Raw genomic sequence first — 15970 nt, 5'->3', positions numbered from 1 at the left:
AAAATGGGAGCCCAAGTCCCCACTCCAACCGCTCACCCACAGCAAGGCCCACCTGAGGCACTGAGTGGGACCACCTCCAAGCCCCAGGACACATTTCCTCAACAAGCCACTGTGATGCTCACACACGCACACAGCTATGAGCTTCATTGTTTGACAGAAATCAGTAACTGTGGGTACCAGCGGACAGGAAGGAGCAGGAGGGAGCAGCCAATTACATGTTTTTTGGTGCCCTTTCTCCCTATCAGTACAGAACCTACTTTGCTTGGAACAACCTGAATTTAATCAAATGCTAACAAGGGACAGCTCTTGGTGGAAAACGAGAAGATCTACGTCATTCCTAAATTTGTTGTTAAAGGTGTGCAAGAAAACAGTCATGCTAGAAACCAGGGTGCCTAGAACATGCATTTGGCAGGAAGTTTCACAACAGAGCCTGGGGCAGGTCTTCCCAGGGGACACTTCTGAGATACCTTTGCTGTATTTAAAACAGAAATACTGTGGAGTAGTCCTAGAGACGTACACGCATCCACACCAATCCCAGGTGAGGGAGCTGGGATGTCCCCACAAGTCCCCACCCCACGTGTCTCTGGGACCAGGAAGGCCTTCCAGATTGCTGTCACAGCCAGGGTGGTCAGCACACAGGAGGCAATAAATGTCTGCAGGATAAACGGAGGAGTCATTCTGAAGGTCACAGATCTTAATTCCTTAAGATGCATGGCTAAAGCACCTTTCTCGGAGGCGTGTTTCAGCAGAGCCCGTGTGGCTCTGGAGAAGCTGTGGGACGTGTGTCTGGGGTGGGCCAGGCAGCCCACTTAGAAATGAGCTCTGAGCTCCTGGGCAAGTTCCCTGCCTATGCTTCAGTTTCCTGGAGGTCACAACCAGCACAAAAAGCCCGAGTACCTCAGGCTCAGATCTCATTCCTTCAGTGCGCGCACGATACCGGATACTTGTATCTGCGGCCAAGGGATGAATTAAACAGAATCTTCAACTTTGCTCACATGCTGTTGTGACCCATGGCCCCACCTGTGAGCTCATTTATTGCGGTGCCGGATCCAAAGCAAAAAAAAAAAAAAAAACCCCAAAAAACCAGCCTGGCCCTGAGCAGCTCCGGTCCCACAGGCACAGCGCAGAGGCACAGCAGACCTGCAGGTCCCCGGGCCGCCTGAGTGCCGTCGCACCCGCGGGCGGACGTGAGAGGTCGGGTCTGCACTGGCACCTGCACCGGTCGCTCGCAGTGGGCCCTGCACCGAGGCGCCTGGCCGCTCGTCCTCAGGGGTGAGGCGGCTGCGCCCACCGGGCCCTCCAGGACCTGGAGCACAAGGAAGAACCGGGGCGGGCCGCGGACCGAGACCGGCGGAGGGAGGGTCCCGGGCAACGGGCAAGGAGGCCCCGAGGGCACGAGGGGCACCGCGCGTCTCCCTCGGAAGCCCAAGCGGACCCTCCTGCTGTCGGGGTGACCCGGCGGGACCCAGGTGCGGCCAGCGCACGTCAGAACGACGAAATACTCAAAGCCCGCGTTTCCCGGGGTTTCCCCCAAAGCCCTCCCTGCAGGCTTCCTGAGCAGCGGCTGCAGCGCCCCCGCAGGACCCCGCGCGGCTGGCCGGCCCGCCCCTGCCAGCTCCGCGCCACCACAGTCTCCAGCACCGCCACTCGGCGCCGGGACGTCGGGAGACCGCGCTCCGGCCGCTCGGGCCCCGCGGGGTCACCGCAGCGCGCGCCGCTCCCGGTGCCATCGCCCCGCGGCCAGGCCCCGAGCTCACCGCCTCGGGCGGACCCGGCGCCCCGGCGGCCGCCCCGAGGTGACCCCCGCGGTGACCCCGCGGCCCCGCTCCGCCCGCGCTCCCGCCAGCCCCGCGGCCGCCGCCATCTTCTCTCCTCGGCGGGAGCGCGGCGAGCACCTGCGCGGACGCCCAGCTCTCGGCCGACCGGGCCCGCGCCCCGCCCCGCCGCCCCCGCCCCCGCGTGCGCCCCGCGGAGCCCGCCCCCCCTCCCGGCGGCCGGGCGCCACTCACCGCGGGTCGCAGGCCTCCGGGGTCCCGCAGCCATTTCCTCCGGGCTCCGCGGAATGGGCGGGAGGGCGGGGTCGGCGCGGCCACCGAGACGCGGGGCTAGAGCGGCGGGCCGCGCCCCGAGCAGCGCCCCCGCGCGGAGGGAGGAGGCCCCGCGCCCTGCGCCTGCGCCTGCGCCCTCCGTCCGCGCCCGCGCCCTGGGCCTGCGCCCTCCGTCCGCGCCTGCGCCCTGGGCCTGCGCCCGCGGGGGCCGAGGAGCCGGCGCCGCCCGGACGCTGTGCGCTCGGGCCCAGCACCCACAGCCCAGGCAGGCTGCGGAGGGCCGCACACCTGCTCCCAGCGCCGGGCGCCACGCCGGGGCCTGAGCGCAGGCCCGGGAACCCCGTGGCCCTTGTCAAGCGGCAGAACGCGGCCGGGTGTGCAGCAGAGCCAGGGGCCCGCGGCCGGCGTGCTGCTCGGAGGACACCTGCAGGCGCCGCAATCCCGCGGATGCTGGTCCTCCCGAGAGGGCCCCGCGCGGGCCTCCGCCGCTGCGACCCCGCGGAGGGGTGGGCTCGCCGCTCTCCCAGGCCCAGATGCGGGGAGAGGGGAGGGCCGAGGCCGCACAGGGGCAGCAGGTGCGAGAGGAAAGCTGCTGGAGCCAGCAGTGACCCGGGGCCCCTGTCTGCACACTGGGGCCCGTGTGCTGCGGGAGGGGCAGATCCTAGGAGCCTCCTCCATCAGGAGCCGAACGGGGTAACCAGCGGCAAGGCAACGTCTCTGCACCCAGCCGTGTCCGGCGGCTGCAGGGATGAAAAGCAGCGGACAGGGACTTGGGACAATCTCTAAATCGACGTACAAATAACTGTCTACGAGACTGGGCACGGATGGAGAAGTGCCCTGCCCTGCCTCTACCCTCTCCAGAGATCCTCAGACAGAAGTGCGAGTATTTTATGTTCTCTGCTGTGACAAGGCCCTGGCTCTGCTGCCTTCACAGGAGTGCACGGGGTCGTGTTCATGTACGAGACTCACTACCCCCACCTTGCCCAGTGGTGCCTGTTACTCTGAGGTGTTGCACTGGAGTTCGGTGAAAAATAAAGCTGACTTAAGGAGAAATCAGTGTTTTAATCAGTGTGGGGCATGAGAACTGGATTTCCTTTCTGACTGCTTTCATCTCCGAAGTCTCTAAAGGAATCCACCCAATAAAAAAAAGGCCAGAAAACGCAGTGCCTGTTAGAGATTGACAGAAAAACAGTTTCAGAGGAAATCAGTTGTACCTATGTGGGCCCTAGGCGAATCATCCATCACCCTCCATGTAACAGCGGGGAAGGGGACTTCCCTGAGGTGCGAGAGGGTGGGTGGTCATCACCACCAGCAAGTTTCTGGCCTGGGGGGGGGTGGGTGGGTGGTGCGCTCAGGAGCACAGCTCTGCCTACAAGGGCTACAGGCTATCATTGAAGAGATTTATTTCCAAAATGAAAATACTTAAAAAGTGAAAGATTGCAAGAACTCAGGTCTAAAGGTAGCTTTCTGGATTTGCACAGAACAGAAATACTGTATACATTAATTCCTCCTCTTGCCGGCTCACAAAACCGCACTGGTGAAGGTGAGCAGGAGCATTTGAAAGAAATCCCAACAGGAGTAACAGAGACTTAAGCCATCCGAGATTTCAAAAGGACACCCAGAAAGTTTTATTCCGAATCTTGACCACATCAATACACATAAATTACCCTTCCAATACCACAACTATTTCTGAGTTCCAAATCAAATCAACCATTGCTAAAATGTAGAGATTCAATGAGAAATAACATCTTCCCAATCTGTCTACAGAGGTGGGAGACCAAGGACGTTGCCTTTTATGGATGTACAGAGAAATGAAAAATCTTAGGAGTCTGACAGACATACGAAAGTTCCTCTCCTTCCTGCTGGACCCGTTCCAATAGAAAGTAAGCATTTCAAGAACATAAGAGAATTTTAAAGTAAAGAAACACAAAAATCTTACAAGTGTTTAAAAAAAAAAAGAAAGAAAATGTGGATATCAATTGGAAAAATCTCTTCATTCACCACTTCTATCACCCAGACACCTGATCATGATCACATGGCTGGGATTGGGGGGAGGGGCAAGGGAATCCTCAAAGCTTATACAGATATAACTTCGCAGGTAACTGTGCAGATATGTGTTTGTGCATATACATGTGTGCTAACTACATACTTTCACTTTAATTAAAAAAAAAAAAAAAGCCAGTACGTGTATATCGACTTCTTCACCAGCCAGGTGTGAAGGGTATAGTCAAATTCTGTGTGAAATGGTATACAAACAGCACCTTGATGGGGCAAATTAAGTCGGTCGCTCAGGCGTGCTGCCTGTGTCTGCTGGTACGCAGTGGCAGGACTGTGTGGTCCCCAGCACCCCACTTGTTTCAGGAAGCACCTTGTTGCACACAGTTCAAAGGATCAGGAAATATGTACTCATAGGTAAAATACTCATGTAAAGAAACCCAGAATCAGTGCTCTCTGATTTGCTAGTACAGTCCCGAAAGAGAAAATACAATCAGGCGAGGAGGGAGGGGAAGGGGCCACCGCAAAAACCTCATAAATATGCTTCACTGGGTCTCAGAATTCAGCTAAGACACCCAGCACCTGAATGGGTGCAGCAGAGCTGAACAATCATAAAATTCTTCCTTACTCTTTCAACACTTTCACCAAGAAACTGAACACACCGTAAAAGGCTAATGCAACGGAAGTTGACCTCTTGGTGCTGACTGCCTCATGTTCCGATGACTCTGAGCAGCAACTGGTCAGTTTACATATTATCCTTGAGAATTAGTTTGTTTTCACCAAATCTCTTTCAAAGCAGGGTCTTCAGTGTGTAGGGGCTTGATTTCATGCTTTTGGGTTTTGCAAATAAGATAAAAACATCCGCGGAAATGCTGTCATTCTATAACACACAGCCCACAGCCTGGTTATTGAGCAATCCAGGATTTGAGTAAAGGCAGCACTGTGTATTTTATTCTTCAGATACTCCTCCCTTTTCAAAAACACTTTTAATGCTCTCGTAAGACTAGTAAGTGTTTAACACTCGTCTGTAAAGAACCGCTAACCTATCACAAGGGAAGTCTCCACCTGGGCTTGGAGGATAGTGGAGGTTCTGGCCACCTGGCTGCTCCCCTTCCACAGACCCACCTCTTTCCTATCAACTGGGCCAATGCCCCAGGCTGTGACCAAAGTGGCCCACATCCTCGGTGCTCCCCCACACCCCCAGACACCTAGCAGCACGAGGGGTCTTATGCTGGCGCAGGCTGGCCTGATCTCCCTTCCATGGGCGCACCTACTGTCCACAGGGGAGCTCATGCACTCCTGGCTGTGCTCTGCTTCACCCCTGCCCAGACCTGTTCCCCTAACATCTCCACGGGTGCAAAATGGGCTCACGACTCCTGAACCTCTCTCCTCCAACCAGACCCTTCCCTGGTGTCCCTAGTCCACACGCACCAGCCACAAGCCTGGAGATTCTCCTTCCCCCTCAGCCACCAAATCTTGTTGCTTCAGGGTTTAATGGGATCAACTTCACCTGCTGCTTGCTCTCCACCTCAGAGGCTTCTGCCAGTGTGAAACTGCTCCCCTCACCCTATTCACCTCTCCACTCACTGGCGTCTAGCATTTTCCATTCCCGTGTCACTGTGCTCCTTGCCCTGTCCCCAACGCCTGTCAAGTATGCCTGCAGGACGGGCCTGCCGCACTGGACACCGCTCATCTTCTAGAACTCCCCACCCTGTGGCTTCTGCAGAATCTGCTAAACCCCCTGGTCCCTGTCAAGCCTCTCTGCTGACTTAATAGACAACCTCTTCTCTGCATAATGGCCATCTGGTGCCGTCCTTCTGGATTCTAGACTTATCTGCTCCTCCTCTCTACAGTCTTTCTCTTAAGTATGTTTGTCAACTGCCACAGGGTGTCACCGTAAAACCTTCACGTCCAGCCCCGGCTGCTCCTTTCAACTTTAGCCTTGTGCCCCAGGCACCTCCAACCCAGCAAGACTGACCCTGGGCTCCCCAGCCCCAGGCCCCCTTCTAGCCCACTCGTCGGCTCGGCCCGCCACCACCGGGAGCCTCATCAACCAGGCTGCACTTCTGAGTGCCATTCACCGCAGGGGCTCAACCGCCAGACTGCAAACCTTCCCCCCTCAGCGAAGTCTCCCTGCGTCCACTGTTGCTGAAGCTGCTTTCGATTAAGGTGCTTATCCTCCTTCACTCATTTCCTCCTTCCCGTTCTCGACAGGTACCTACGGAACTCCTACGAGGTACTGACGTCTCGGCTCTGGTGCAGCCCAGGTGTGTGTGGCAAATTGCAACGTTATCAGCCATCAGTGGCAGAAACTGGTGGGCTCAGAGCTACGAGGGGAGAGTCAGAGTGCGAGCTGGGCCTACGGGGGGCGGTGCGCTCAGCTTGGTCTCGGGAGGGCCTCCCCATCTGCAGCAGTTGGCCTGCAAGTGCTCTGCCCGAGACGCCACTCGAGCACCTGCGAGCACCTGCAGACGAGGTAGGGCGGCTGCAGCAGAGGCCGGGGCGGGGGCGGGAGCCCTCCCGGCTGCGCCCACTGGGCACGGGCCATCAGGGAGTGCCCGGAGGGTGTGAGGAGCAGGGCACGGGGGGAGGGGGGGGCACCGGCCGGGCGCGCGGGAGCCTGGGGGCCGTCCCCGGGCGGCAAGGCCCACCTCCTCGGGGCACCGCGCTCAAGCTTTCGCTCGCGTCCCTTTGGAAAGAATTTCAAAAATCCGCGCCCCTGCGCACGCGGCGAGGTTGGCATCCGGAGCGGGCACGGGTCAGGGCGTCGCACAGGCTGGCGTCACGGGCCCGCACTGCCCGGGCGTCTCTGAGTCGGGAACCGCGGGCAGCGCCGCCCGGGCCCACCCCGACCCCGGCCGCCCGCTCCCCCCACCCCGCGGCCCGCGGCCCGCGGCCCGCGGCGCCCGACCCCGGCCCCGCCCCCCGCGCCCCGGCCCCGGCCCCGCCGCCTCGCGCGCGCCCGCACCCCGGCCCGACCCGGCGGACCCCGCGCCCCGCGCTCCCCGAGGGCAGGCCCGTTTCTGTCGACTCATGAGCCGGCGGGCGGCAGCGCGCTCCCCGCCCCGCCGGCGCCCCGCAGCCCGCCTCGGCCCTCGCCGCGCAGGGCTCCCCGGGGCGCGCTCGGCCGCCCCCTCCCAGGCCCGCGCTCGGCGGGCGCTCGGCGGGCGCTCGGCGGGGGGGGGCCCTCGGGGCGGCGCGCAGCACCGGCGCCCGCCCTCCCCCTCGCCCGCAGCCCCTGCCCTGCGAGCTCACACAAGCCACGGAGAGGAAGCGGGGACCTTCGCCTCCGGCTCAGCCTAGATGTCGCCATCGCGGCGCGAAGTTCCCCCACAACGACACCTCGACGGCGGCCATCTTGCCCGGGGTCGGCCGACGCCTTTTGACTCTCGCGCCAACCCGTAGAGCGAGGGCGCCGCGAGCGCCGTTCTGCGCAAGGACGGAAGCCCGAGTCCCGCGCTTCCGGGCGGCCGCCGCGCCCCGCCCCCCCGCGGGGGCCCCTGATTGGCTGCGGGCTCGGGGCCTGCGCTCGCGCGGTCTCGCGGGAGGTGCCTGAAGGGGCGGCCGCCGGTGCGTCTGCCCTCCCGCTCCCCGCCCCCGCCCCCGCCCCCGCCGCCGCCGCGGCTCCCGCCTCCGCCGCGCGTCCCCCGCGCCCCGCCGCCCTCCCGGCTCGGCCCGGCCCCGCGAGCGGCCGTGGAGACCGCGCAGCGCGGGAGGCGGGCTCCGCCAGGTAAGATGGCCGCGGCGGCCCCGGGCGGCCGGGCCGAGCTTCCCCGGGGAGCGCGGCGGGCCGGGGTGGGGCGGGGAGGAGCCCGGGAGGAGCCCGGGAGGAGCCCGGAGGCGCGCGGGACGCGGCCCGGGGGGGCGGGGCGGGGCGGCGGGGCCTCCTGGGCGCGCACGTCCAACTGCCTCCGGGTCGGGGGGCCCCGCGGCGCCGGGCGCTGTAACCGGGCGTTTATATTCCTAAAGGGACAGCGCTTCCCGCGAAGGCTCCGACGCGCAGAGCGGCCGGCCGGGGGGCGAGGAGCCGCGAGGAGCCGCGAGGAGCCGCCGCGCCTGTGCCCCGCGGGGACGACGGCGTTTATGACCACCAGCCGAGCGGGCCCGGAGCCGAGCCGGTGAGGACGGGCGCCGCCGTGCCGCGCGGGGCCGGCTGCCTGTGCGTCCTCGGTTAGTTCCCGTGGACCATCCAGGACCAGGACCGTGGTCTGAGCAACGCGTGTGCTGGCCTGGAGCCCCGGGGCACGGCGTCCCGCGTGTGCCCTCTGCGCCCCGTGCGGCACCGTCCCGGCACCCCCGGGGCCGCCTCTCCTGGCCTCGCCCCCGGCCCGCGCGTCCCTCCGCACGCGCGCCCTGGGCCATCGGTGCGGCATCCTGGCATCCTGGCCTTCACGCCCCTGTGCGGCCGCTGTCTCCCTAATCACTGTTTCCAGCGCTGAGCTGAGGACCTGTGATCCTGGGGCCGGCTGGCCTTCCCAGCGAGGAGTCAGAGTCAGCCCAAACTTGCTCTACTCCTCCGACCTGTTCCTCTGTTCAAGCCTTCCTCTTCGGCCGAGTCTCAAGCGCTCCTGCTTGTTCATCTCTCTACATTCAGTCCGGAGCAGGGCCGTTGACACGTCCGTAGAACCTTCACCCGCCGTGTGGCCGTGTGTCCGACCTCTCTGCCGCTGCGCCCCTTTGGTGGCCCCTTGCTGGCTTTGCTGCTCAGCGCTTGCCACCCCGATTCCACCGTCTAGCTTTTTAATTGAGGGGAGCACTCTCGCGTGTACTTAGGTGGCATTAAGTGGGCCCCGCAACTCACAGGTTACGGGGGAAGAATAGGAAGTAGTGGGAGTGGAGGGCTGCCCAGCTGGTACTCCCGGGGCCCGTGCCTGTCCGCCCTGGAGGATCGTGTCTTTACTTAAAGCAACAAAACGCTTTCTTACGTTCCTATTTGTTGCTGTCGTTTTTTGGTTTTGTTTGTTTTTTTTTTTTTTTTTTTTTGTCCTTTATAAAACCGTCTGGCATCCCTGGGCCCTGCTGCAACTCACTCGTTCGGCTGATTTGTAAGAGATCCCTGTGGCTGTGTTCCTATTTTAATTGGTTTAGCAAATTCTCTCGTGTCGCTGCGTGATCCGAGCACTTTCTCAGCAGTCCTAAAATTCAAGGAGCTCTGAAAACTAAAAGTTCTTTTTTTTTTTTTTTAATAACTGATGGCAAAAATCTGACCGGGTGAAAGCTTTTAATAACTTCTGTTGCACTCAGTGTGGGTACTCAGACGTGTCCCCGGAGAGGTAATATTTAATTGTGGGGTGCTGCCCCAGACTGCAGTGAGAATGTCATGTGACGTAGATAAGTTGTGCCATTTAGGCTTCATACAGTCTGCAAAATTTTTAATTCTGAAACATACTTCCCCAAGGGTTTGGGGCCTGGGATTGTGGTTCTGTGGGCCACGGTTTGTCCGTGCTGCTGTTGAATGAACATCTGGGTGGGTGGCTTCCGTGTTTTTGCTGTTTTGAGCAGTGCTTCTGAGTGGGTGTGTGCGTGTCATGTGCTCAGTGGTAAGGTTGAGGGTCTCAGCCTCGTAGAATTGCTGGGCTGTGAGCAGCGTGGGTCAGCTCTGCAGAGAGGGCCAAATATGTTTGCAGTTCCAACTGCTCAGACAGCAGCGGCACAGTTCAGGGGAACAACTGTCTGCATTGACACTCGGTGGAGTCAGACTTCTTAGCGTTGGGCAGTCTGCTGAATGTCTAGCGGCAGACTTCTTGAGGGCGTACGTGAAAGAGCTGGTGCTTCCTTAGTGCATGTCCCTGGTGGCTGCCGCCTGTGCTCAGGAGAGAGTTGATCTAAACTCCTCCCTTGGCCTGTAAGGCCTTACTCGGCATGACGCTCCACACTCTTGACCTGGCAGTTTGGAGGCACTCGTCTCCTCCTTGCACACATTCTGTCTCCCAACATCTCGGCCTTCTTTCTGGTCCCTAGGCTGCGCTTGGCCTTCAGGCCCTTTGCACCTGCTGTTCTCCAGATTTAAAGTATCTTCCCTCTGTTACTTCATACCGTGTCACTGTATCTTTTTTTTCGTGTCATTGTATTTATCTCTGAAATGATCATAGTCGGCATAGAATTCTTCAAAAAAAAAAAATTTTTTTTTTTTTAGCAGTATAGCTGAGACTCTGTGTTAACTTTCTCGCGTACAACATAGTGATCTGACAACTGTCCAGGTTATGCTGTGCACACAAGTGCAGCTGCCCCCTCTCACCGCACAAGCCTATTGCGTTGCCGTTGAGTGTATTCCCAATGCTGTACCATTCATTCCAGTGATCTTCACTAATTTTTACATCTTTTTTTTCCTGTAGAAATAAATCAGAATGAGTTATGCCGAAAAACCCGATGAAATCACGAAAGATGAGTGGATGGAGAAACTCAATAACTTGCATGTCCAGCGGGCAGACATGAACCGCCTCATCATGAACTACTTGGTCACAGGTAATGGCTCACAGCAAGGATGCCACCTGTCAAACAAAACTGCTTTTTTGTACACACAGTTGGAACTTTATCATCTAAGTTCTTGGTAAAGCTAAGTTGTGTTTGGGTATCATAAAAACACAATGCTGATTTAACGAGTTCATAGAGTACCATAGTAAAGATACAGTCTTTTGGAAATGGGATGGTGATTCCAGTGTCTGAGCTCCAAGGCCTGTTCCTTGGCCTGACATTTTTACAGTTAATGAGTATAACTAAGAATGTTCTGAAGCACGTTGAGAGTCCTGAGTAACTGATCTGGCCAGTCTGGTAAATTATACTGGACTGTTTGTAGAAGGCGCACCTAAGTCAAAAGAGAAAGGGGGAGGGGCAGAAACACACAGAAAGAAACAAACGGGGTCTGTAACTAACAGTCGTCCTTGGTACTGGGAAGGAAAAGGGTGATTCTGTACATGATCAGAAAACGGAGTTGTTTCAAACAGGTATGAGTCTCCTTCCCGTTGTTCACGGTACCCCCTTCCTGTGAAAGCTGATGAAGGGAATGTCTGCCTATAGCGGGGGTGGGGCACATACCCTGCTTGGATGTTGAAGAGAACTGTGGGCCCACAAAGAGGCAGGAGTGGCCAGGTCCATTCAGCCTGGGAGGGCATAGCCAGTGCGTCCAGACGCGCCGGGAGCCCCCTGCAGCTTCTTGGCCTGGAACCGCAGCCCTCTGTAAGGAGCCCATATGGCACTTGGCTTCTCGGCATTCATTCTCACCCCTGGCGGGTAGGTGAGAGGTTTTTGGGTGGGATAGGGGGCAGTGGAATACATTCTTTTCATCTTCTGTGTGGAGCATAACTAGTAAGCCACGGAGATGTTAATACCTAATCCCTAAGAAGGTGAGGGTCATGTGGAAGATTATTTGATGTGATGGGCTTTCTAGGGGAGGAAAAACCCTTGCATTAATGTCTTACTAGCTTCCTGAGCACTGAAGATGGTTGTTGTTTTCAGAGGGCTTTAAGGAAGCAGCAGAGAAATTTCGAATGGAATCTGGGATTGAACCTAGTGTGGACCTAGAAACACTTGACGAGCGGATCAAAATCCGGGAGATGATCCTGAAAGGCCAGATCCAGGAGGCTATTGCGTTGATCAACAGTCTCCATCCAGAGCTCCTGGACACAAACCGGTACCTTTACTTCCACCTGCAAGTGAGTTTCATTTGAGAGATACCTGGTTTGTGGCCACTCCATAAGGCTATACATGGTGATTTCAGAAGTAACGAGGCTAATTTGCGTTAATAGAGTATTGTTTCAGTTTATGAGGGGAAGGGGTTTCATTTAGCTGGTGCCTTTCATATTTCAGAAGCTGTTTTTTACTTTAAAAATGCTAACTTAAAAAATAAAAAAAATAATAAAAATGCTAACTTAGGGGCACCCGGGTGGCTCAGTTAGGCACCTGACTCTCGGTTTTGGTTCAGATCTCAGGGTTGTGAGATCAGGCTCTGCTCTTCGCTTCTCTCTTCCTCTACCCCCCTCCCCACTTATGTGTGCCCTCCCTCCCTCCCTTCCTTCCTCCCTCTCCTTTCTCTTTCTTTCAAACAAATCTTATTTTAAAATGCTAATTTGATAATTCAGGGATGCTAGGCAATTGTCCTTTGAGTAGAAAGTAGTGCTGCACTGCCGGGCATTGTGTGCCTGGGCGTGGGTGTGTAAGTGTGTCTGCCTTTGCCGGTGACCAGCAACAGCACCTCATAGAGCTGATCCGCCAGCGTGAGACCGAGGCAGCGCTGGAGTTCGCACAGACCCAGCTGGCCGAGCAAGGCGAGGAGAGCAGGGAATGCCTGACGGAGATGGAACGCACTCTGGCCCTGCTGGCCTTTGACAACCCGGAAGAGTCGCCGTTTGGGGACCTGCTTCATATGATGCAGAGGCAGAAGGTAAGACCTGCGAAGGGGTCCTCCTTCCATCAGTGAGTGTCCAGAGACGGACTCAGGAACCACCGTGTGTTGAGTTTGTGGTGACAGAGGCCATCTCTGGCTGTGGGACATGCACTCTTCCTGGCATGTAATCTTTCACTGCGGGAAGCCGGGAACGGAGCATTGTGATTATACGATTCTCAGACCTCTTGGTCGGCCTCTCTCCTGTATCTTAATCTTATTCCTGTTCTGTTTGTTTGGAGACTCTTAGAAATAGGTGTTCTCAGCATTTTTACTTCAAATCCCTGTTCCTCTCCTTGCTGGTCTGTTGCGCTGCAGCCTCCGTGATGGCTCGTCACCTCCCCGGAGGGCTTGCCACACCTGTTCCCTCAACGCTGGTTCCGGTGGGACTTGGGTCACGCACACTGCCCTCCACCCCCCAAACCTGGCTGATGGCATTTCACGGCTCTCCAGGCCAGATGTGATCGTTGCTGACCAGACTGTGAGCTCCTTGTGGATGAAAAATGTGTGTTTAACGTCCCCTGGAGCGCCCCCTGGTTACGGGCTACACGTTCATTTAAATAAATAAGCTTGCCACATAAAAACAGCTGAAGTAGAAGATGCACGTGATAAGAGACTCTCTTCCTCTGCACATGTAGTGGTTTTTATTGGATGTGTTTATTTTCTAGGTGTGGAGTGAAGTTAACCAAGCTGTCCTAGATTATGAAAATCGTGAGTCAACACCCAAGCTGGCAAAATTACTGAAACTACTCCTTTGGGCTCAGAATGAGCTGGACCAGAAGAAAGTAAAATATCCCAAAATGACAGACCTCAGCAAAGGTGTGATCGAGGAGCCCAAGTAGAGTCCGTGCTGGTGGCCCTGCGCTTCCCCAGCACGGACTCCTCGGAGCAGCTGTCTGTGACTCAGAGATTTTTACTGCAGTAGAGAACTCTTTTTTCCCCTTTTTCTTTCTTTCTTTCTTTCTCTTTCTTTCTTTCTTTCTTTCTTTCTTTCTTTCTTTCTTTTTCTTTTTCTTTTTCTTTTTCTTTTTCTTTTTCTTTTTCTTTTTCTTTTTCTTTTTCTTTTTTTTCTTTTTCTTTTTCTTTTTCTTTTTCTTTTTCTTTTTCTTTTTCTTTTTCTTTTTTGACTCGGCATCTTTTTTAAAGGGAAACGTGGCCCTTTTAAGTGCTGGAAACCGTGCAGTGAATGGCACTGTCTCTCTGGCAGTGCGGTGCAGACTCTGTGCGTGCTCTGAAGGCAAGGACGGGCTGCGGGGCGCTCCTGCTGTTTGGCTCCTGAAGGATCACACCCCCGTCGAGTGCTCGGTTAGGAGGGGATATTGTTGAACTGAGGCCTCCCACTCACACCTACAAAAAGCACTGATCGTTATTTTGCTTTGTTAGCTTGTAGGCAGAACATATGTTTTCTCAGATCTCCCAAGACTCGTCAGGCCTTTGTGGAGAAGTTTTCTCTTACCCCTTGGTTTTTTGTTTTTGTTCTTTCATAGGAAAGACTATATAAATTTGTAAATCCTAATTCAAAGACTTCTTTTGTGTGAGGGCATTGAGTTTGATTTGTTTTCCCTTTTGGTCTGGGTTGTGTGGCTTTTGGGGTGATGTGTGTGTGAGGGGCGGGGCTGTGTGTTTTTTAATTTTTTAAATATATATTTTGGTGCTGGTTGTGGTGAGCGACTTTCCTAGTGGATCAATGAACCTTCTCTTCTAGGCAGTTTTGTTGAAAATAAAGGTTTCTCTTTGATCTCAAGAATGACCAAAATGTCCTCTAAAAAGTTTTAATCATCTCAAACCATTTGCTTTCGGGGCTTCCATCCTGGTGGTGATGGTGGTGACATCAGCTAGTTCCTGCAGCCAGAGGGCCGCTTGCCCCGTCTGGTTGGTCTGGTGTGTGTGCTTGGGAGCCGACCCCCGTGGGCAGAGGGGCGCCGGTGCTGGCAGGTGTGTGTCGGCTGCAGGCTTGCCCTGACCGGGAGTGCAGCAGGTCAGTGTGTGGTCACTGGCTTGTGCTGTGCTGCTCGTGAGTTCACAGGCATCCTGAATCTGTGCTCTGTGCCCTCCCGCATCCCGCCGCCAGGGCAGGGGCTGGGACGCGGGTGCCCTTGTGACTCGGTGTCTCGGCGTGGGGCAAATACGTGCACATGGACTCACTGCAGGGTGCCCCGGGCATGGTCCTGTAGGGCGATCCTTACAGAGCTCCTGACGGACCCCGCAGGCCGAGTCATGTGGAGGTGGTGCTGACTGTGCCCTGGGGCGCAGGGCCTGTGTGGCCATGGGTGGCTCTGGCCCGTCGTCTGGTGGGAGCTGCCCGCTGCCGCAGTGGCTGGGGCTCAGTCGCCCTGGGCAGATCCTGGTCCCAGGATGGAGTCTGGCAGCAGGGGCTTGGCGGAGGGAGGTACCCAGAGCCACTGACGCGGGGAGCGTGCTTCCATGACCAGAGAGGTCAGGCAGGCCTGTGGAGACGCCCGTAGGTCAGGTGGTGTGCCGCTGATGGCCGGGGCCATGTCCGCCGTGAGCCCCTGGGCCTGGGCATTGTCGCTAAGTGCTGGGGCATCAGCTGTTGGCCCACTTCGTGTCTGCCTTCCGCTTGCACGTGTGTTCCGGGCGTAGTGGTTTGGAGCGGCGGACAGGCGCCTGCCCTGGGTGGTCACCGAGGCAGAGGCAGAGGCAGGGCGGTGCAGGCTCTGTGGGCCCTCCCGGCCTCTGACTGCCCTCCTGCTGCCCTTTTGCTTTTGTGAGGATGAAGGTGGGGGTTCTCCTCGGTGCCCGGGAGGGAGCCGTTGTCCCCTCCAAATGTGACCTTTCTTTGGGGCCATTTCCTCTGAGGCTTGAGGGTGACAAGTTGGAGCAGAGGGTTTTAACCCTTAGGTAATTAATCGTCGCCTAGAGCAGGAGCTGGAAGAGAAGCACGAGCAGAGAGGTGTCGGTGACGCTACACGTTTGAGAAGCACCAGCATGTTTCTAGTGAGTTTTTCTTAGTGTATATAAGGCCCTTTATGTGCATAATTAATATACGATCCCCTGACACGCTCTGCTCTTCACATGAGAGGGTGTGAGATGGGTAGTGACGGGAGGTCCTGTACGCAGGAGTCACCCCTGAACCACCAGGGCCCAGACGGGGCTCGTCTTGCACCGGTTCACCTGTCGGGCCCATGAGTGACGTCACGAGTAGGTGCTGACGCCAGTGCGAGCTGGCTGTGGTGCCACGGGGACCCTCAGCTGTGCCCTGTTGTCCTTGCTTCTGTCGGCGGCTCTGCGCTCCTGCGCCGCCCCTGACTGGGGACCTGCTTCGGCAGGAGTGGCTTTGCCGCTTCCCTGCAGTCTCTGTGTCTTCAGCAAGCACACTAAATTAAGCCATTTTGAGATAATGAACATTAAATATAATTTGATTTTTCTTTCTCTCCTTTGGATCTCGCCATTGTGTTTTCTGCAATGTAATAGTTTACATAGTTTATTCTTTTAATGTTTTCTTGTGGAAAGTGCCTTGAAATAAATAAAATTTGAGAATATTCTGTGCTCCACGTTCCTGATACCACGAAGTTGTGGGAGGGCT

The 15970-nt window shown here is 56.8% G+C and overlaps 2 protein-coding genes across 4 annotated transcripts in view; one reads left to right on the top strand and one right to left on the bottom strand.

Annotated features, from left to right (window-relative positions):
- DIDO1 (death inducer-obliterator 1) overlaps positions 1-7449 on the bottom strand; it is a 49196-nt gene extending 41747 nt beyond the window's left edge. Inside the window, exon 1 of one of the 2 annotated variants that reach the window (XM_055345770.1) lies at positions 7299-7449. The gene's annotated coding sequence lies outside the window, so the exon portion shown is untranslated. Of the gene's footprint in view, positions 1-2009; positions 2078-7298 lie in introns of those variants that run through there. The other variant, XM_055345778.1, reaches the window with a different exon arrangement.
- Positions 7450-7655: 206 nt separating this feature from the next.
- Positions 7656-14090, top strand: GID8 (GID complex subunit 8 homolog). Of its 2 annotated transcripts, XM_055305303.1 has the most exons (6): positions 7656-7773; positions 8013-8161; positions 10379-10508; positions 11499-11695; positions 12226-12423; positions 13092-14090. In XM_055305303.1, the coding sequence occupies exons 3-6, from the start codon at positions 10391-10393 to the stop codon at positions 13263-13265; spliced, it is 687 nt and encodes a 228-aa protein (XP_055161278.1). In that variant the 5' UTR covers positions 7656-7773; positions 8013-8161; positions 10379-10390; the 3' UTR covers positions 13266-14090. The 2 variants fall into 2 exon arrangements, with proteins under 2 accessions (XP_055161278.1, XP_055161283.1); XM_055305308.1 differs by lacking the exon at positions 7656-7773 and having other exon boundaries at positions 8013-8213.
- Positions 14091-15970: the final 1880 nt, after the last annotated feature.

This window comes from Nyctereutes procyonoides, unplaced genomic scaffold, assembly GCF_905146905.1.
Source record: "Nyctereutes procyonoides isolate TBG_1078 unplaced genomic scaffold, NYPRO_anot_genome, whole genome shotgun sequence".
NCBI classification, from domain to species: domain Eukaryota; kingdom Metazoa; phylum Chordata; class Mammalia; order Carnivora; family Canidae; genus Nyctereutes; species Nyctereutes procyonoides.
The sequence above is the reverse complement of the archived record's forward strand: the minus strand, read 5'-3'. Positions and strand labels throughout refer to the sequence as shown.